The 22,882-nt window shown below is 34.1% G+C and overlaps 2 protein-coding genes across 2 annotated transcripts; both read right to left on the reverse strand.

Annotated features, from left to right (window-relative positions):
* Positions 1-343: 343 nt before the first annotated feature.
* On the reverse strand, positions 344-2,853 carry LOC133677404 (pentatricopeptide repeat-containing protein At3g09650, chloroplastic). The gene has a single exon (XM_062099446.1). It carries the CDS (start codon positions 2,738-2,740, stop codon positions 485-487), a length of 2,256 nt encoding a protein of 751 aa, XP_061955430.1. The 5' UTR covers positions 2,741-2,853; the 3' UTR covers positions 344-484.
* A 1,252-nt stretch (positions 2,854-4,105) lies between these two features.
* LOC133677702 (E3 ubiquitin-protein ligase UPL4-like) lies at positions 4,106-12,889 on the reverse strand. Its single transcript, XM_062099833.1, is given in 19 exon segments — positions 4,106-4,563; positions 4,652-4,735; positions 4,813-4,941; positions 5,055-5,123; positions 5,224-5,304; positions 5,748-5,852; positions 5,948-6,178; positions 6,284-7,525; positions 7,876-7,971; positions 8,306-8,952; positions 8,955-9,454; positions 9,539-9,660; positions 9,744-9,899; positions 10,393-10,554; positions 10,653-10,811; positions 10,913-11,029; positions 11,165-11,275; positions 11,377-12,064; positions 12,711-12,889. Coding segments are annotated over 18 exon segments (4,707 nt in total). The 5' UTR covers positions 12,007-12,064; positions 12,711-12,889; the 3' UTR covers positions 4,106-4,497.
* Between the last annotated feature and the right edge of the window lie 9,993 nt (positions 12,890-22,882).

Genomic DNA, 22,882 nt, shown 5'->3' on the forward strand with positions numbered 1-22,882 from the left:
GGGGCTACGTTTCATAAAGAAACTGGACAAATTTTGTTGTATCACTGGAACTGGGCGTCCCTTTATTACTCTACCACATATTGCCTGAGGGACATCAGCACCAAATTCACTTGGTGCCTATCATACAACCAACCATGAGCTCATGCAATCATGAATAGTGATAGCGTGAAGCATGTAGAAGACTGCTATGTCATTCCACTTGATGTTTTTTAGGTGAATCAATTGCAGTCTGGGTTTGAAAGCATGAACTCTAAATTCCCTTCTCTGGACAGACTTGAAATAGCTAATATCTAATGATTCATGTGATGAGGGCATGAGTAAGTATGCAACATTAATCCAATGGTTATAACAACAGAACTCTGTTTTTATTGTAAACAGATATATTCTATAGATGTTTGTCTTCATTTCCCCTTTAGTGGGCTTCAATCTAAAAAACATGCATAGTATACAGTCAAATACAGAGTGGTTAAACTGAATCTCGAGCTTAATAATCTGAATCCCCAGGGTCTAACCTCCACTCACTGCCATAATAAGAATTGGGCAAACCCAACCAAAACTTGAAAGCCTCGGCTGCTCTCTTCCTTTCTCTTCTCCTATCCTGCCTGGCCTGTGACGCATGCTTGCTAGTAAACATCCTTGAATGCATCTCTACATAGATCTTCTTATACTTGGTCTTGTTAGGCGGTATCCCATTTTCTTCCATGCAAGCCACAATTTCTAAGGCCTTCTGGAAGAATGCAGCTCTCACACAGATATCAGCCAGTGTTGCCAACAGCTCTTCATCGGGTTTCAATGGCAGGAGAGGAGAATCAGAATTGGAACTCTCCCCTTCTCCTTTCACCTCCCACCGTTCCTTCACTTCTTTCCAGAGCAAAAGCGCCTCTCCTGGTTTTCTTGCCAATGATATACCATTTGCAAGACTGCCATAAGTCGCCACATCAGGGTGGAAACCATTCTCTTTCATTCTCTGGATTACTGTCTTTGCTTCCTCAACCAATCCCAATCTACAGTATCCTTCAACCAACATGTTCCAAGCAACCAAATCAGCTTTCACTCGAGGGTCTTTCAACATCTCATCGAAAACCTTGTTAGCCAACTTTGGTTGACCTGACAAAGCAAAAGCTTTCATCAAAGTAGTGTAGCTGATCTTAGTGGGCATGATTCCCTTTGTTCGCATCTCATTGAAAAATGCAAGAGCCCCTGCACTGTCATCAACCAGTATACAACCATCAATCAAAGTATTATATGACACCACATCAGGCTCAATATTCACATCATCAGCCATCTCTTTAAGCAGCTCTTTTGCCTTATCTATCTGTAGCTGCTGGCAATAACCTTTGAGCAGAATATTATAAGTAATCCTATTTGCTGGCACACCAATTCTAGTCATCTCAGCAAGCACTTGACGAGCAGGATCCATAGAACCTGCCTTAACAAGAGCAGAAATAACGGTTGTATATGTAATGTGATCAGGTTGACCTTTGCTATCGTCCTGGCACCTCATTGCTTCCAGCATTCTTACAGTATCTGTCACACGACCTTGCTTCATATAACCCTTCATCAAAGTCGTGAATATTCTCGAATCAGGAGCAAACACTTTCGGCAACAACGGTGGCTCACTATTGCTAACTTCAACCAAATTTGGAAGCAACTTCTCAAACACACTTACCCCAATTTGACTCGAATCCAAAACCTCGTTCTCCTCATCTTCATTAAAGTCCTCCAAATTCGCCTCCCTAAGTATCTTACACAAATCTCTCCTTCCTTCTCTCATTGCTTGAACCATTCTCTCCACAGTTTCCAAATCACCAAACCCAACATATGCCGCGACAAGCGAATGCAATGTAGTCATACATAAAGGAATTCCTTTCTCAATCACCCTCTCTAAAACAAACACAAGCAAATCTTTCCTATTACACCTCGCACATAGTTTAATCATAATATTATAAGTCAATATATCAGGCTCTAGACCAAAATCAGGCATTTCCTCAAACAACTTCAAAAACATTTTACCATCTCCCAAATTAGCGCAGGCATTGAGCACATTATTAAAAGCCGCAGTGTCAGGTCTTGAGTCAGCCACCATTGTTACGTCAGAGAACCGACGCACACGGCGAGTAATTGTGTTAAAAAGCTTAAGGGCTCGTGTGGGGCCACCATCCGGGGCTGAAGCGAGGCGGCTGAGGACGGCAGACCAGGCCTTGACATGGGGGAGGTAGCCAGAGCGGAGCATGGAGTTGATAAGGGAGAAAGCGTAAGAGAGCTGTCCGGATTTGGTAGCGGAGACAGCGAGAAGACCAAGGGAATTGGCGTCGAGTCGGTGGAGTTGGCATTCATGGCGGAGGCGCGTGAGGATGGACTGGGCGCGTCTGAGGCTGAGAGGGGTGTTTTGGTAGGAGAGCTGAGAGACTAGGCGGCTAAGGCAAGTGGGTAGTGGAAGGTGAGGTGTTTGGGTGTATAGGACCCAGGCTTCTTCCGTTTTTCTTTGGCGAAGGAGTGATAAGAGGGTTTGGTCATTGCTGGATGAGGTGATACTGGCGGGGATGGAGGTGGCGAGAGATAGGTCTTTTGTAGTGGGGTTGATATGATTGGTGGCTGTGTGTAGTCGAGATAGGCGGATGAGTTTGGAAATGGTGGAAAGTGGAGGAGAGGGGCAACGGAGAGTGAGAGGGAAGGAACTAGTGAGTGGAGAAGAAGAAGGAGAAGAGCATGGAGAGGATGAGGGTAGAGGTAAGTTCATGGCTTGTGGTGTTCCATTTGAGAGGAGAAAGGGGAGGGAAGATAGTTTCAGGCTGGGTTTGGGTGGAAGGAGGATGTACTACGTCGCTATATTACATCCTTAAGAAGCTAAGCACTCTCCAGTCTCCGCTTTCAATCCATAATTACAACTAAACTTGTGTTGTAAGGACCCTTCTGACTTTTCCTTCTTTCCATCATCCATAATCACCTTCTTTTTTTTTTTTTGATTCGTTTTCTTTTAATTGTATCTTTTTACTACAAATACAAACATCAAATCAAGTTTTAAAATTTAATAAAAACCTTCAAATTTGTTTTTTTTTTTAAAAAAAAAAACCACACCTCACAAAACTTCCATTAAAATATGTTTTTTTTTATAAATCTTATAATTTTGAAAGAAAAAGTAAAGAAATTAACAATCATCTAACTTCCATTAAAATATGCTTTTTTATAAATTTTTCTTTTTTAAAAAATAAGCATACAAATACTACGAGTCTATAACAATGGCCATTCAAATAAATAGAGGTTATTATTTTTTTTTTTCAGCTTTTATTAAAAAAAAAATTAGTCAAATCAATTTTTTAAAAAACAGAAACCGAACCGAAACCAGTTCAAATCAACTGATTTCGGTTTGGTTTTTTAGGATAAAAACCGGTTTAAACTGGTTTGACTCGATTTTTTTAGTTTAGCTCAGTTTTTCCAGTTTGGCTCAATTTTTTTCGGTTTAGCTCAGTTTTTTTTCTAGTTTTTTCGGTTTAGGTTTAATTCAGTTTTAAGTTTATAAAATCAAAACTGAATCGGTCAGTTTTTTCAAATTTTTAATCAGTTTTTTTTTACGATTTAATTTTTTTAGTTTTTTTTTTAATGTTTCCTTGATTTTTTAGTTTTTTTAGTTTTTATTTTTTATTTTCTTAATTTTTCAAGTTTTTTACTCACGTATACAAGGCTATGTTCACGAGGAGGGATGGATAGGAGGAGATGAAGAGAAAGGGGGGTGAGAAATGATGGATGGCTTCCTTTTCTTCCAAATATTTTTTAGCTAACAAGAGACAAGAGAGGAGGGTGAGGACGAGAGCCGATCAACACAAAGCAGAAGCACTGAAAGAAGTGTGAAGTCATCCAAACTGGGTGGGAGGATACAAGTGAGGAAGGATCAGAGGAATACCACCAATCCCTCTCTAGTATAGGCCCTCCTCCCGTGTCCATCCTTCCTCTGTTCCTTTCTGATCAAACAGAATATAGGTTTACAAGGAAAGATCACTGCTCGAGCTCATGCGGTCTGTCATTCTCTTCCTTTCATTCTTCTCAAACACAAGTGCTGCTTAAAATGGACAAAAATTGAATGAAAGAAGCAGCACAAAGTCACACATGCTTTTGTAATCGAGATATTTCAATAAAATTATCGTTTAGCACCAGGTTACCCATCTCAAGACACCATCTTCAAGGGCCAAAAGATAACTAAAAGACCGTTTGGCCTCTGTACAGTGAGATTTGTGCATGGAATGCTAGAAAGCCAGCCCCATCCAACAGAAATCCTTCTCTCCACCTCTCTGTACAACTTCAGTATATCAACTATCATGTTTCCATTTACGTACACATCCCCCTAAATGCAGTCTGCAAATAGAGGAGCTTCCTATTGATCCACAGCAATCAGCTCCAATTCCACCGCCATCTATCACCACTCACCAGCTCTCATTCTTTTATCTACACAAAAGCACCTAGTCTAATAATTACACATTCACAATTTATGTACCAGCGAAGCTACGAGAGGTGGAATGAGCCTTGACCCTCTGTTATGGCATACAGAAGTTTCTCCTTCATCTTATCCTGCATAAATGTAAAGCATAAAAAAATTCATATATGCATAATTCACAGAGAAGACAAAAACATATGCTTCTTAGGCAATAAATATTACTTTCGACGAGTAGGGAGGCAACTTCAGATAATTGGCACAAGTCATCACACTGGGAAGGTCCACATCTTCACAGTTGCTGCAATGCTGTAGAGAGCACCAAGAGGATAAGTGATTGAATAGTGACTGTAATTTATGGAAGGGAGAATGTCAATGTCACAGACCTTCCGTACAATGGTCAATTTTGGATTCAGAGACGCCAAGCCTCCTGTAGGTAGCCGAGGTGCCCCAGTTACAAACTGTAGAAATGATCGTCGTTGTTCATATTCAAATTCTTTTATGATTTCCAGTAACTGCAATTCCATAAAGACCGAGCAATATTTGAAGTGATTTGATTTATGATTTCAGTAACTAATTCCATAACGATTGATCAATATTTGAAGTGAGAGAGAGAGAGAGCACCAACATTAACAATAGGAGGACTGCTAGCAGTGTATCCATGATCAAACTTGATATGATCCAAAAGCTCATTGAACTGCTCCAAAGTAAATGGTAAATAGAAAAATTAAAAAAATATCATCGTTATTATCAGTATTCCTCAGCAAAGACCAAATCAATCAAGTGTTAATACTTACAGCCAAAAAATCACATTCTCCACATAGCAAACGCTCAAGTTCCTCCTCAGTAAAAATCATAAGATGTTTAATTGGAAAAACCTGAAAATTAAAGTACTACAACATAGTTAGAAATTAATAAACAAGTAAATTGAGATTAAAGATACACATTGAAAAATTGCAGCAACTCAAGGAGATGAGAATTACAAGAATCAGAATAAGGTTAACAACATAGCAAGTCATCTCTGCACAGAGAGGGAATGAGTAAATATTACGTGATTAAACTATAAAGCTTCAAAGGAAAACAAAAGATTTAGGCTATTATATAGCCACCCAAAGATTTCCAAATGCCCTTTAAATCTCCTAGGATAGTGGAAAGAAGGGCCTAAGAACACCATTCTACATCCGTTTTTCAGATTATTCAAGGGACAATACATGCTGTATTACTATGGGTAACAGATAAAAGAGTCAAACCCTATTCTCTTCAGAGAGTTCTCACTATTCTTGAGGAGTTATTGGACTTCAAACAAAAATATAGAGCAGACCTGGTTAAATCCAGACTTGAATGCTTCAACTTGTCTGGAAATTCCTGTGTGTATAGTAGCATCCACAATGTGAGAAACATACACCTCCAAGTTATCCATATTCACCTAAGCGCATGACATGAATAGAGTGTTATAATTTTTTACCCAAAGCATTAATAACTGAGGAGAAATTTATGAGATCATATTTAGCAATGCCTTACAATTTTGTGATCTTCATCAAAACTAAGAATGTAATCAGCATATCCAGGAAGAGTAAAGTCAAGACAGAGATCCTCGATTCTAGTGTTCCAAAAGCATGCATCTTGAGTAGAAGATGAGTTTTCTACAATGACTAATCCCATATTTTTTTTCCTGTTGACAAGAGCCTGGAACTCTAGCAAAGTCCTACCAAGCTCAGGATCAAAGGACTGGATGTCATACAAATTAAGTTCCTACACCCCCAAAGAGAATTAAATTAGTCAAATACTGGGTAGTATGCAGGGTCAAGAATAAATGACAAGCTTTCATGGAAGCCATCAATACGCCCAAGTCCATACCTGCTGAAGAATAAGTTTATAGAAGACTTTGGCGAATGGTAGATCCAGCACCCTGCCATCTTGAAGAGCCTTGGCTACAATTTGTCCCAGAAGGAAAAACTTTTTAATAACCTCAGAAAACTGTACTCCATCAGATGCATCCACTGTAGGTGACCATGGGCGAGGAAAAAGTCCAAATGGAGACTTCACAATTCCAGAGTATTCTGCCTGCAAGCTCTCGATGGTGGGAAATGAAATATGATCCTCCCTCCACATGCCAATGCCAGACTTCTGAAACTCTTTACTAACCAGAGCATAAAATTCCAAGGTCGGACCAAGACCAGTACCAACTTCTTCATTATATACCACTTCAATAGGTGCTTTAACATGGGCATAACGGTCCATCATCTGAGCAGCAGACTCCAGAACTTGGTCACGTAAAACTATGAATTTCTTACGGGACAAACTGCCAGCACTTGGTAGCCTGTCTCTCGAGACACCTGAATTATTATGTGATGAAGGCTGTATCTGAATTTGCTGACAGCCAAATGCTGACAGCCGGAAATATTTACATCTAGTCTCAAAGCTAAACAAAAAGGAGCATGAATTCATGAGCTGATTGCACCACACAGGCATGCCACCGATGGACACAGCCAGAGAATCCCGCATCTGTCGCTCCAATTTCTCTGTCAACTTACTGCTCACAAACTCATTCTGTGCTACTGGGCGAGCTGCAACCCTTAAATTATCCAAATTATCTATCAGCCCTTCAGCAAATGCATGGATTCTTTCATGAGACATCAGATGAAAAATAAACCTGTTCAAACCTTCTAAACTTTTAAGCAGAAACAATATATCATTAGTGGGACTAGACTTATCCAGGTCAGAAGGGAGTTCACAATTAAACATGCTGGAGAAAAATGCAGGATGCTGCATAAAAGCCACAGCTTGATCTAATATTGAGGAATTTTGAGCCATACTAGGGCAATCTTGAGTATTATCATCCCTAGTGTCCACAGCTATTCTGTAAGTCAAGGTGTGTACTTGAGTCCACAGCTTTGCTGTGCTGTTAATTTCATGGTCTGCTTTAACTTTTTGCTGGAGTATTGCCTGGTAAAGAGTCAAAGTTCGATCCAGCTGCTGTCCTTCTAGGTAAAATACCAGTTTTGGCATAGCATCTCCATTGCTACAGGATGTAGGACAATGACTTTTCGTAGAGTCATCAGCACATGAAGGAGACTGCACTATATCCTCCACTGAGACCTGGAATATAACAGTGTCACAATGAGAAGGGCCAGCAATCTATCTTTGAGCTAATAAGAAAACCAGACCCTGAACTAAGGTCTAAGCAGGCCATAAGCAAGTTAAAATGACAACAGTACAACAGCAACAACAATCAAATTAAGCAGCTTGCATTTCATTTGCAATTCCACTAACAGGTGGTACAACATAAAACATCTAATCATATTTATATATACAGAAATCACCAGGTAAATCAGCACCAGCGTATACATGCACAACCAATCATTAGAGAGAACCCTGCTTTTATCTGAGTTAAGTGAGTTTTATATCACCTGGTATCACACATACTTGCAAAGGAAAATTTTACTTACAATATGAGTATCATTTGATAATGTTTCATCAGGATTTCTCTGTATCAAATTTACATCTAGTTCTGGTGGAGGCTGTGATAGGTTAGCTTCATTGTCCTGCAAAAGGAAATGAATTGGTGCTCAAAATCCGCATAGACAGATAGCAAAGCAGGGAAAGAAACTTATCCAGAATTCTCATTTATTCAGAAGACCATTAAGGTAACGTTTGGGAACGCGGTTCAACCTGCGTTCCCAAAAAATTTGATTTTTTTTTTTTTGCTAAAATATAATATGGTTTGTACGTTTTGGATCGTTTTGATGTGCTGATGTCAAAAATAATTTAAAAAAAATAAAAAAACATCATTTGCATGTATTTTGGCATGAAAAGTTATTTGAAAAGCACCCGCAACCACACTGCCAAACAAGCTCTAAATAACCACTAGATCATAACCTGCATTACTAGTAAATCAAAAGCCATGCTATCAGGCTCCACAAGTCCTGAACTTTCCCCTTCACTGGGGTTTGCAGTTGATGGTGATTTGAACTGTACATTTTCTGCTGGCTCCAGAGCTTGAGCAGCCGATTCTATTTGTTCAGTTCCTTTTATTCTAACTTTAGGAGATAGAAATCCTTCAATTGTATTCACAGAAGAAAGAGGATCTACTGTCACAGGATCTTCAGAATAGTTGCAAAGGCATGTTTCGCCCTCTCCCCTGACAAAACGAACTCTTAGGCATGGATAAGACATGCAACATCCATTAGGGATGATTGCAAATGAGGATCTGTACTTTGATGCATGGCTCAGAATAACAGGGAAATTTTCCAAAGAAGATAACGCACCCAGCAATTTCTGTATTAATGCTGATAAAGGAGACTCTTCGGATAGGTCTGAAGAAGATAATAGCCTTGCAAATACCTCAAATCTTTTCTCTACAACATAGAAATCATCAAATGTACTTTGAGGCTCCACCTTTTCTCTCAGATATTTTCCATTGAATAAGTAATTCACTAATATCTTCACAATCCCACTTTCAATAAATTCAAAATTAGACACAGGTTCTCTTCCATCAAGTTTTTCCATGATTCGACACAATATAAGTAACATTTCTCTTCATCCTGGGTGCAAGAACCAATTTTGACAGACATATTCATCAAATCACTCAATTCAGCAGAAAGAGCTCTGAGCTTTTGAAGGATATCTGTCAATCCTTTCTCAGAGTCACATGATTCTAAAGCAAAGTAACTAATTCTTATATGCTTTGCAAGATTTTCTACAGTGTCTTTTTCAAGCTTGCATGTTCCCGTCTCCGAGGCTGAAAGAGACTGTCCAGTATCAAAAACATAACATAAACATCTCATGACTACTTTTGAAGAAGACTTTTGATTTGAATTGAGTGGCAGATAGATTCCATTGCACGCCGGGAAGATCAATTGCGACCATTTTTCAGGCACAAGAAGGCCATCAATGGCAAAAAAGACACCTTCCTTGATGAAAGAGTTTACAAAAACATCTGGAAGCTTTTGGAGAATTGTCTCGGTAATTTGCAGGGCTAACATCAGCACATGGTGATCTTTACGAGTAAGAGCTCCAGCCAAGAAGCTGCCAAATTATCCAAGGAATGCTATTAGCTAGATTAAAAGAGGATTGATATTTGCTAATTAGACATGAGGAAACCTGCTCCACCTTGAAAAATTTGTATTCGTAAGCAATTCCAGAAGCATGTCAGATTTGCTGAGATAAACTAACTTGTTGATGACATATAAGCAGCCATAGCAAACATATAGATTTGCACCAGAATTAACCACCTGTTGTGAGGGTTGAAGGAAACATTATAAAGGTAAGGGAGGACATCAACCAGTCAATAAACGCTATGCATCAGATATCAAACCTGAATCAAGGAAGGAATTATATCCAATCCAAACTTGTGCAAGAGATCAGGGTGATTAGCCAAAAATGCCTCTTTATCCAACACAAGTTGTTGAGCATCTTGATTTCTTGCTACAGTAGGGAGAAGCTCATTTAGCAACTTGAGCACTTCATGTACCTAAGGCAGAAAATAGGAAGATGATCACACTCTTTTCATTGAGAAAGGACCAGTAGTAATCTAGAAGCAGTGACAATGGAAATTGCAGGCCAGCATGAATTGAGAAGGGAGCCTCTATTGACAAAAATAATGATCAGCTAGCATCTCAGATCCAGTACTCCTGGAAACTCGTGATAGGGTCCAAGTGCAGTATAGTAGAAGCACAAAAAGTTTCCACAAGATTGGCTGTTCTAAATTTGTGAAAAAAAAATGACCAGGGTATGAATAGAATTGAACACTTTCTTTCATAGTCTTTTGTAACATATTTTTTTCCAAAGAGCTAACATTCACAAGCATCATGGTGACCATTTTTAATCTTTCTGTAAATTTCACTTTCACACCATATGCCACAGGGAAACAACAATACAAATGCTCCAATTTCTTCCTCAAACTAACACAAATTACATTTTCCCAGGGAGAAAAGTAGAAAAGCTACACAGTTAAAGATTTAAACCTGGTTGCCCTGCCCATCAATCACATGAGGAGAAGACATTCCATGAGAGAGGTCATAAGTGGCAAGTAAGTCCTTCAAAATGCTGCTTATATTGAGCTCATACAGGGTCCTGAAAGCGACAATCGAACCAGAAGAAAGTTTGACAAGAAGCCCAATCAAACCCTGCCAATCAAAATGGAAAGGAAGAGACAATTATCTAAAGAAAAAAGAGATATGAGAAGACTTATTCTCAATAGTGCCATTTAGATAAAGATTCATACATTGTATACTGGCTGAGATAGAGTTGTTCGGCTGTTCAATTGCACTAGATGAGTAGCTTGATTAATTAGTCCATGCTTGCATAGTTCATCCAGCATCTCAGATGACTGACTGACTCGTTCTGCTATTTTGATCAAGCAAATAGCAACATTTTCAACAAGCTGAAATTGAACATGAGAATATATGTGAAAAGGTCAAAATGAAAACCAAAAAAATGAATCTGAAGCCACTTGAGATAGAAGTAACTCTTAAAAGTTCATGCCTGTCGATCCTCATATTGTAGAAGATTACATAATATCGGAACAGCCTCCATGAAAAGTGAAAAATTTTCTGATGGCAGTTTCTTGCACATGTTCACCACAGTTGAAAGTGCAACTCTCTGATGAAGACCAAAAAAAACATTAAAGTTCAAACTCCCACACACCAATACAAAATGTAAATAGATTCCGAAAGAAATAAAAGGGAAAAAAGAGACAGTAAATACCAATTGATCAACATTGTGGTATTCACTTACTTGTACGCTTGTAGAGAAGAAGTCTATAAAACATAGAACTGCCATGATAGCCCCAGCTTGTAAGCATGGAAGTGGTTGATCACGAGTTATTTTCTCCAACGCTTGCAAACACTAAATGAAAATCATAGACGTGATCACTTTCTCTTTTGAATAAAGCCATAAATAAAACCATTACTAACATTAGACAAGCTATTTACTTTCCACAAGTATACCTGTTCAGCTACATCCAAGTATTCAACGGCCATTAATCTTTGACAAATAGCGGGAATAGCTTCATGCCTAACAAGAAAAACAGATGCTCGGGGAAACACATCACACAGATAAGTTAAAGCCCTTATTGCCAACAGCATTATATCTGGGTTACTGTCATGCCTTGAAAGCCTAACAAGTACTGGAGATAACAGGTCTGCCATTGTACTAGAAAGTGAATCCTCCGTACAAAACGAAAGCACTTTACATAACTCTGTTAGAGCAGCTAACTGTCCAGAAGGCTCCGTCCTTTCACTTAAATTAAATAAACAACTCTTCAATCTACTATGGTCACCAGAGGATCTCTGCCTCTGATACTCACGCAGACTGCTATGTCTTGGACCCTCAGAATCACAAGAGCCATGAGCTGAATCCATCTCAGGTTCTTCCTCATCAGAATGGCTTGATACCGAACCAGATGATGAAGTATCCATGTCAGCATCATGAATTTCAGCATTATGTGTCTCAGTATTTATTTGAGTTTGAATTAACGAGTTGGATGAACTTGGTCTAAACTCCAATGAACTACAGGCTCTCTTATCAGCCGGCAGTTCATCAACCATCTCTGCTCGTTTTTGTCCACGATTTCCCATTGATTTGTCCAGTTTCTTAAAGCTTTTATCAACAAACCTTCCAAATAAATATCAAATCCTACAAAGTCAAAAAAATAAATAATATCATTCTGACAAATTGGCAGACACAAGAACCACATCAATAATCTATCCCCCCAATAAAAAAAAACAATCATAATAATCATAATTTTAGTTCAGAATTACCTCACCCAAAATCACTTTTGCAAAGTCAACAAAACTTAACCATTAGAAAAGAAAAAAAAAAGGGGGGGGGGGGTAAACATTGTCATTTTTATGAACTCACAAACCCTAAAAATTACATATATATAAAAAATCCAAACCATATATATATGTCCATTTCATCATCCTTGCACAGGGTTTGCTTTCAGTGAAAACAACACCAAAAGAAAAACTCAAACAACGCTGTAAGAGTGAAAACATGTTAAACAGCAGAAAAGAAGAAGAAAAAAACATTAAAGAAAACACATGATTTGTTCTCTTTTTATGATAAACCAGTAACCGGATTATCATCACCAAAACACTAAAAAAGACACTCACTTTAACGCACCCACCCCCAGAAAAAAAAAACATAAAACTTACAATTTGAAGGATAAAAAAACGAAAAAAAAAGGAAAATCAAACCATAAAAAGAAGGAAACAATGATGATCGGATAAAAAAAAACTTGATGATACTACTTAAATTTTGATAATACACATGTGTGTACCTAATAACAATTGTTGTTGATGTTGTTGTTTACAGGCCTTCGAGGGAATCGAAGACCTAGACGAAATCTAATCCTAAGGTTTTTTTTTTAATTTTAGAAGGATGTTTTTCTTTTTCGCAGATGCTTTCTGGTGATGGTATGATAATGATGATACAAAGTTACAAACAGGGGCGTTAGCATTCTTTCATATTTTATATATTAATTAAAAGAACTCTAACACGCGTGGGAAAGGATTGTGCTTTCCCCCGGAAACAATTTTCTTTGTTGGTTAACGTGCGGGGAAAGCACTGTGCATTTCCATCGAATAATTTTCTTTAAATAAGTGATAGAAAATAATTATGGATTAAATTGAGAATTAAAATAATTGAAGAAAAGGATGAAAAAACAATAATTAAAAAAATAAAGACTAAAATTGGATATAAAATTAAATTAAATAAAATAATGAAGGAAAAACTGGAAAAAAAATCTAGCAAGGGATAAAAAATATCAATTAAAAGAATGAGGATCAAATTGGATATAAAAACCAAATGAAATTAAATATTGAGGGATAAAATTAAAAAAACAATAAAATTCAAAAAGTATTAAAATCAAAACAAATAAAAATTAAAAGAATAAGAATCAAATTAGAAACAAATATAAATTAAGGATACAACTAAATTTTTAAGCCTTGATGCGGATACCAAAGCCTATAAGAGAAAATAAAAGGGGATAAGAATATATATATATATATATATATATATATATATATATATATATATATATATATATATTGTTGTCAAACCACCGCAAATCATACCACATGCACCACCCCGTCAGCTTCACTATTATTGGTCATATTGAATGACATGGTGATTAGCTGTTTTTGTCCATAGACGACTCCCCCCTACTCCTTCATAATAGCGCAGGGATGATGTTATGCTGACGCATGCTACATACGTATAAGCATATTTTATTTTTATATTATTTAAAATATTAAATTACTAAAATGCCCATAAGAACATCTGAATATTACAACAACAAAAAAAAAACATATGGCAAAGACAAAAAATATAATGCCTTGTATTTTACGATGCAATTACACTTATTTCATATAATCTCGTATGCAAAAATTTGGATAATTTTTTTTTATAGACATCGTTCACTAACCTTCCAACAACTTATCAATGAGTACAATAGTAAAAATTGATAATTTCATATTAATGTCTTTAAAACACTCTCCAAAATTACATATATATAAATTGTTCTTATATATCCCTTCAATAAATACAAGGATTTATTCAACCTGGAAGACTGAGTGACTCGTTTACCCTTTAAAAAAAATGTAGATTAGAGTTAAAAATAAAAATACTTGTAACACATTTAAATCATATGTCTTATTACCCTTTTGTATCATAATAGTTACTATAGTTTAACAATTATGAAAGTACAAACAATTTCTTTAACCTTATAATAAATACCACACACATATCAATTTTTGATGATATATATATATATCTTATGATAAATTCTTTTTTATCATTATAGCATTTAGCCATTATTGTCACCATATATCAACTCATAGATTTATAATCTTATTATAGCTCATCTCAATAATTTTTTTTTCTTTATAACTTTGAATTCATGGGTTTCATTCTAACCTTCCTACATCTTGTTCCCTTATATGCAATATTTATTCCATATTTTATTTTACATCACAACCATATTTTTCATGTATACTTATTTTGTTCACAATACATTTGATTTATCTCACCTTTCTTCCCTTAACCATAATAGCTTATACAATCTTCTTTATATATAAAGGCATTTATTTCTTTTAAATCAAACACTCACACTATTTTTATATATTATATTTCAAGAATTTGAATACAACATATCCCTACATAAATAACAATATCCATTCTTCCATAATATTATGACTAGTTCACCATATAATTACCTATCCTTTTAATCTGGCTTCCTTAGTAGTTTGTCATCATACTAGATAAATGTTTACATGTCGTAACCACACATATTAGGAATTAAGTATATCAATAGTCGTATTTTTTTAGTTTTAGAGATTTAATTGAACTCATAAATTTATAATAATTACACTTTATAATTTTCTCATTTCTTATCCTACAATTTTTTCTTTTGTTTCTCTATTGTATCTTAAAAGTTATAGTTACTTTCGCATACCTTTCTTATACCTATATATCCTTAATAACACACGACTTATTTACATATCATCATTGCTTATAGATATATTTCTTCTGTTTTTATTTCCCTATATTTTATACCCTTATGGCTTAATCATCATGGCTCATGATTGAGCAAAATTAATCTTAGCAAACTCATATAAAAATTAAACAAATTGTTCATCCCTCATGGATAACAATAAACTTCAGCAAAGCCAATAAATCTAGCAAACCCTCGTAGTTGCCAACAAATTTGATAAACCCTCATGGTTGCTAACAAATCTTTAACTTTAGTTCCATACATGGAAGATTAAGAAAACACATCAATAACATAACTTCCATTTATCTATCGAATTTCTTACACATCAACAATTTTCAGCATAATAGTTGCTCATTATTCACAAATCAATTTCCGCTGTTGCGGTAGAATAAAAGTTTATTCGTAAATTAAATATTACTTTTTCCCATCATTATGGTCAACTTTGATCATGCACCGATTATTGTCATTGCAATCGATTTCATTCACTTCATTATTTTTATTGTTGCAATCATTTATGATTTATACATGGGATTCCATCGTTTATGGTCAATCACACTCCATACACATACATTATATTTTCGCCTTTGTAGTTAATTATGATATAAATTTTAGTCTCGTAAGTATAAGCCTTTAAATATTATTTCACGGCACAATAAATAACCATTGTCAATCTAACAATTTCAAAAGCACTATTTAATAAATAAAAATACAAGAGAGGGACAATCCCTTGTCTTAACTCCTGCTATTTAAGCTTCTGAGAAGACACAAGTTTCATTTTGAATGCTTCTCTTACAACTCCTAAGCAATAATCATAATGTTCACATCATTACCTTAAAATTTATTTGTAGAAATTTCTATATGATGCATCCAAAATTTCAAATAATATTTTTTCATCACTCACTAACCTTCATTCATGGTTGTTCGTCATCATAAATGATTTCTCTACATTCATTATTCTAATTTCCTTCACTTATCATTGTTAACACATTTACATTTAACACACTATATAATTTTATTTACTAGTTATGCATATTAACACCAACCAACAACCCATCCACATTTTTTTTTGTACTTATCGTAACACAAAGTCCTATATCAATATTTCACTTTACTTTTTTTTTGGATTCGAGGAAACCCCATCCCTCAGAAAGCGCAATTTGTGGGCCCAGGTGAGCGAGTAAAATCTCGGCTGTCCCAGGCTCTTACAAGAGATGCACGCTCTGACTCGAACTCGAGACCTGCTGTGCAGATTTCAAACCCTTTGCTATCATGCTACGCCCCTTGGGGACAATATTTCACTTTACATTCATCGTTTCTATCCAAATCTACTTCCATCACGTTAACATTAATTTTGAGTATTTTCTATTATCAAGCACTCTCATTCCAACTTCTTCATTCCTTATACACATTGTTTTTATAACTAATTTATGGCCAAATTTCAAAATCATAAATTCACTTGATTTTACAAAATCTTCACAACATTCCATTTAAGAATTTTATCATTATTTTGCTATGTATCCACATCATGTACACTCAAATCAATAATATATATATATTTTTATTGAAAGTTATCTATTTTCCCTAATTTCCTATTTATATCCTTGTTTGCAATTACCCTAACAAATCTAATTTCTTGAATCATAGTGACCATTATTTTCAAACATTTTTATAACATAAATGCATACCATTTATATTACCATATACATTAATCCTCAAATTGATTTAATTTCTTAAAAATCCTTCTACGATCAACTTCATTCTTTCTCCTTCCTTGAATTTTATAAATTATCATCCATATATTTATACACATCAATTATATCCTAAATAACAACAATTACATCAGCTAAACTAATCCTTCATTTTTTCCATACTTAGCTAGCCACATAACTCACAATTTCACCATGATTTATTTAAAATTTTTCCATGATATTACATCCATTACAACCTAGTTTATTTAATTCCAATCAAAATCACATTTTCTCAAATTTTTCATCGAGAACCCTAACTAAAAAATTCTCTAACTTGCTTGAAATCACTTAAATCATACTAAAACCTATATAAGTAAGTTCTAGTCATCTTACCATTTTTCCCAAAATTCCTTCTTCTTCATTCTATTGCCTTGCCTTCTCTCTTAATTGCTTCCTAAGTATGGTGTTTAGGTTTTTTGATCATTAACTCGCATTTACAACATGAAGAAATAAAGCTTCTATAAAATTTCTCCTAAATAAAAAGATGAAAGAATGAAGAAGGAAAACATGAAGAGGCTATGGTTTTTCTTCTCTTTTATTCCAATTCTAAACATCAGCCTTTATAAGGAAGGAGAAGAAGAATTTTTCCAAATGATAAAAATGCCCTTAATGAGTCTGTAGGTCATTTTTTCAGTATTATTCGACTGTCAGTCTCTTTGTAAAGCCTTTTTGATCTCTTATTGATATGATATTTTAACCTAAGTTAGAAAAATATATAAGGAGACTCCTCGTAAATTTTAAGCCCGATCTATTAGTTGGTTTGAGATTTATATCTTATAGTGTAAAACTAGACAATAAGTAATTGATACGCAAATTTCCAGATTTTTCAATGTTTTTATTTTCTTAAACCATCAATATTTTCAAACTAATTCATTTATGACTTTCATCTCAATTTATAATACATTTTTTTCTCAAATTTCATACCTTTAAGGGTTAAAAACTACGCGATTATATGTAAAGCTTATACTGATAGTCCTGATTATTCGTGTGTACAACCATACATTAATTTATTTAAAGATTCCAAATAATTTTCTAAATATTTTCTCCCCGGATTTATAAAAATTCTTCATATTTATCTCTAGTTTATTAGGTTTCGGGCTATGAGTTTACATTGTATCCTATATGTTCACCACCGAGTAATATTTTCTAGATTCAGACACATTTTTAATAATGAATTTAAACTGACTACATCAAATTTCATTAAATTATGTCCCATAACATTTCTTTTCATTTTTATCTCTTCCTTTTGGTTTTTATCTTCTTTTCTTTGTTTTTTGTATTTTCCCATTAGTTTTTTATATTTCTATTTTTAAATTGTCATAGGAACATTTTATTTGAAATTCCCAAAATCTAAAGTCATCTTCTTAATTCAAATATTCAATTTACTCATTTAACATAGTAATTTCCTTATTAATTTTGTGAATTTCATCTAGGGGTTTACAAAAACACCATTCCAAACAAGCCTTAAAATTTTATGTAATCAAGATTTAACCCATCATTTTACTATACAAAAATATTAAAAAGAGTAAAAAATACCTCTATGCAAGTTCAATATTTTACAAATTCTAAGGGTATTTATGTTATTTAACCATGCAAAGAAAATCAAAAAGGCAAAAAAGCCCTTGATTAAAAGGCCTATTTTTGTTGTTGTTAAGAACAAAGAAGTAACTTTGTTGTATCAACAAAACTAAATAGACTAAATTGCTCATAATCAATTTATAAATGACTATTAAATCTCATAAAAAAGATAGTTTTACCTCATAAATAAGCAATTTTTTTGTGTAGAGAATAGCAAAAACATGTTACAGTAAAACACTTATCAATTTTAATATTTTTAATAATATATACAAAGTTATGGCTTTAAGCGAGCTTTATATAATGGGAAAATAGTGTTGTGTGCTCCTAAGATGCATTCAAATTGATGACATGTCTTTTCAATCAACCATCCACACTTAATGAAAAATGAGTTTTATGGTTTGATTTCTTTAGATAATTAGGCTGAGTCCTTGGTTCATCACTTCATTAATTCATCAATTTTTTTATAATATTATTATTATTATCATGAATAAATTATTTTCAACATAAGAACTAATTAGAATATATTTTTAATTATATTAGGAAATGTAATAATTTTTCCTTTTTTTAAATTGAGGAATAAATTTTCTTTTAATAACCATGATCAAGGTTATGGTTATAGTTATTATTTGTTGGTTTTAGAGATGATGTGGTTAAATTGGATGATATGTTTTTATATAATTAGTTGGTTTATTAATGTTATGTGATAAAGGAGGATTATAATTTATGAATGTTCATATATTATTCTCATTCTAACTTTTATATATCCATTAAAATATACTAAAAGGTTTTGGTATTTTATTGTAATAATGAACAGTGAAATGCCAAAGTTTTTTTTTTATTTTGGTCCTCAAAATTTTTGAGGTTTTTTTTTATTTTCAAATTTAGTTTTTTCTTTAATTTCATCAACTAATATTGGGTTTACTAGGTATTAGACTTCATAATTTATTTTATATAGAGTTATTATAATTTCATAACCTGATTTGCGAGTTTAAAGCTTAGTCATGTTGACCCCGATCTTTTTTTTGTCATTTGTTTAATTATTTTTTTCTCAACTTCATCCTTCAACATTGATTTGATTAGGGATTGAGCTTCATAATTATTTTATTTGTTTTCTATTAAGCTTTATGTTTTTTGGTCCTTTTTTTAATTAATTTTTTTAATTTTATCCTTAAACATTGAATTTATTAATAATTAGATTTTATAATTTTTTTTATTTGTTTTCTATGGAGTTATCCCTATCTTCTTATCAGTTTGGTAGGTTGACTCATGTCATTTTTTGTCCTCTTTTTTATTTAATTTTTGTTCAATTTAATCTTTCAACATTGGGTTGATGAAGAATTTGATTTCATAATTTTTTTTTATTTGCTTTCTATAGGGTTATCACTATCTTATGACTCGGGTCACGGGTTATACCTATTGACTCGGGTTTTTTTTGTTTCTTTTTAGTTGAGTTTTTCTTTTTTAATTTCATCCTTGAATATTGGGTTGTTTGGTTGAGTTGGGTGGTTTTTTGTGTTATTTTTTTAATTTCATCATTTAACATTGGGTTAATTGAGAATTAAACTTCATAATTTATTTTGATTTGCTTTATATGAGGTTATCTTGATCTCATGACCTAGGTTTGACATATTAACCAGGGTTGTTTTTTTAGTTGGATTTTATTTTCAATTTCATCATTCAACATTGGATTAATTAAAAATTGGATTTCATATTTTTTTATTTGCTTTTTAACAGGGTTATCAAGGTCTCATGATCTAAGTTGCAGATTTTTCAAGTTAACCCGAGTTTATTTGAGTCGATATAATATGTTGTCTTTTAATATTAAAAAAAGATGTCATCTTGATATTTTTCTAGTCAAACTACATTTTTATTGGTCATCTAGGTTGTTTTTAGATTTGTCAAGTCAACTAGGTTATATCGGGTTAATCCCTATATAATTAAAAAAAATGTTTCCTATTACAAAACACACTAACAATACATGAATTTTTGTTTACATAACAAAAATTGATTCAACCCACAACATAGCGCAAGCAATAATCCAGTATTAAGCTTAGTATAAATAATACAACATACCTTTTACTTTATAACACATAGTTATTAAACTCAATCTTGGATTGACTTAAAACAAAGCTTAAGTCACGAGTTTTGCAAGTTGATTTGGGTCAATTATTTTTTTTAATAAAACAAATATCAAAATGACATTGCTTTTAAAAAAAAATTATAATAAAAAGTCGACCAAGTCGCGGGTGATTTTCTAGGTACATTTAGTGAAATCTGGTCAACTCAGGGATTTTTTCACACCCTGCCCAAGCTAAGGGGCAGTTCAGACATGTCCAATCCGAGAGAAAAAAAGAGCAATGATAAGATTTCTTTATGAAAAGCTAAGCTAGAACGGAATGGTACAACTCTTTTATTTTATGTTTCATCTTAGTACAAGAAAGCAATAATCAACTTCCCATTTGATTTTAAAATTAGCATTTCTTGGGGTCTTTTACCATTCCAACACAATTTGGTGAAAAGTTTTGGGAAAATGATATATAAGTTAAAAGTGAAAAATAACACAGTTTGAACATAATCGCGTTTTGAATATTAGTTTTATAGACAATTATGTTTTAAATATTGGTTTGGTACATGACCGCTATTAGAAATGACAGTTGTTTAGTGAGAAACCAAAATAAATATCTCATACAAATTAATTAACATGTACAAAAGTTAACCTAAAATTTTATAAAGATCCAATGGCCAAGATAAAAGATCCGATAGCCAAGAAAGGGAGATGAGATAAGATGATGTGGAAAAAAAAAGAAATGAGAGAAAAAAAGAATGGGAAAAAAAGAATGGCTCACCATAAACAAACTGTCACTCTATTTTAAAACATCTAGTATCATTAAATAGATTTCAATAAAATAATTCTAACCACACCTTAAAGATATCAAACTAGGTCATAATTAACTTTAAATTAACCACAAATAATTCCTGATAGTATAAAACTAATATTTAGAAACGCAATTGTACGTATTAAGATTATACTATTTTTCAAACAACCAATGTCATTCTCTTCTATGTCTTTTTTTCAAAAAAAAAAAAAAAAAGTTCTTGCATTTTAAATCTTTATACATTTCGCTCCATCTTTCTTATTAGTTGGTTTTTTTTTTGGTTGAAATTGGGGCTTCAGAGCCTTGAAAAAATTAATTAAACGAGAAATATATGTTAGCTCAAAATTAGCTAACCATTCTTTTGCTGAATTGGCCTCTTTGTATACAGTTGAATTGAAACTTCTCATTCTCCAGCCAATAACTCTCTCGCTTTGTTGACTAACCCGGTGATCACAGCCCAACAACGATCAGCTTTGACAGAATTACTAAATTCCAATGTTCATGGCAAAACCTCTGACCCACGAAACCAGACGATCCTGAATAATTCCACGCGAACCAGCATTTTCTAGATTGCCGTTGCTGCATCCATCAACTTTCAATTCCATTCATTGCTTCGGAGGGTATTTCCAGCTAACCATATTGTCTTGCTTAATGATTTTCGAACTGTTAGCATCAATCTCGTTGGCTAACATGGTATCTGCAACCAATTAATGACCTCATTGTAGCAGTAGGAGTACAATTTGGGGGAGAGTCTTTCTTGGGAGTTTTTTGGTTGTGCCATTTTCCATTGTTGCAGTCTCTCAGAACGTGAAGCACTGTTTCCCTTTCAATCCGATAATTATGGTAATATGGATCTGGAGCAAGTTTACGATGAACCCTAGATTCATTGGTCATGATCTTTTCACGCGCAACTGTCCATAAGAAAGCTTTTACTCTTTCCGGTCCCCTCCACTTCCATATGAGTTTCCAAATAGGATCCTTGAATTCATCATGTTGGTTTGAGACTCGTATGCAGGTTTAATGAAGAAGATTCTACTAGAAGAAAAGCTCTAGAAGACCTTATCATCATTCATCACGCTAGAAGGAGGGAGATCACTAGCCATAGCTACAGTTACTTGCATGGGAAGAAGGTGGGCAAAGGCTTCCCATCTCCATTGTTCATTGATGTTAACCATTTTGGCAATTGATAGGTTTTTCATCTCCACTGGAATTTCTTGAAGTGCATGATTAATTAACGGGCCAAAACCTTCTAGCCAATTATCCATCCAGAACTGAATGCCTCTTCCACTACCAATTGCCCAGCCAACACCATCAACAACACGAGGCCAAGTTTTGCAAATTGCTTTCCATAGGTAGGAATCTTTTCTTTTAGCCTGAATAGGAGGAATGCGCTCCTGCGGCCCAATTGAGGCTGGTCTTGTCATGAATAATCCCCCATCATAATTTCATAACGAAGGCTTTATTCACTGAATACATCCTCTTTAATCCCAGTCCTCCATCTAACAACGACTGGAATAATGTGCTCCAATAGATTAGGTGGACTTTAGCTTTACCTTCATTCTCTCCCCATATAAATCTTCTGCATATTTTTTTCAATCTCATAACAGATTGATTCTGGAATAAGGGAAGATTGCATTGGATACAGCAGGACAACTGCCAAAACTGATTTACAAAGGGTGATTCTCCTCGCCAATGATGAGTTATTGCTCTTCCAACTTCTGCGGCATGTTCTCAATGATGTAATTATACAATTTGC

Source organism: Populus nigra, chromosome 17 (genome assembly GCF_951802175.1).
Source record: "Populus nigra chromosome 17, ddPopNigr1.1, whole genome shotgun sequence".
NCBI classification, from domain to species: domain Eukaryota; kingdom Viridiplantae; phylum Streptophyta; class Magnoliopsida; order Malpighiales; family Salicaceae; genus Populus; species Populus nigra.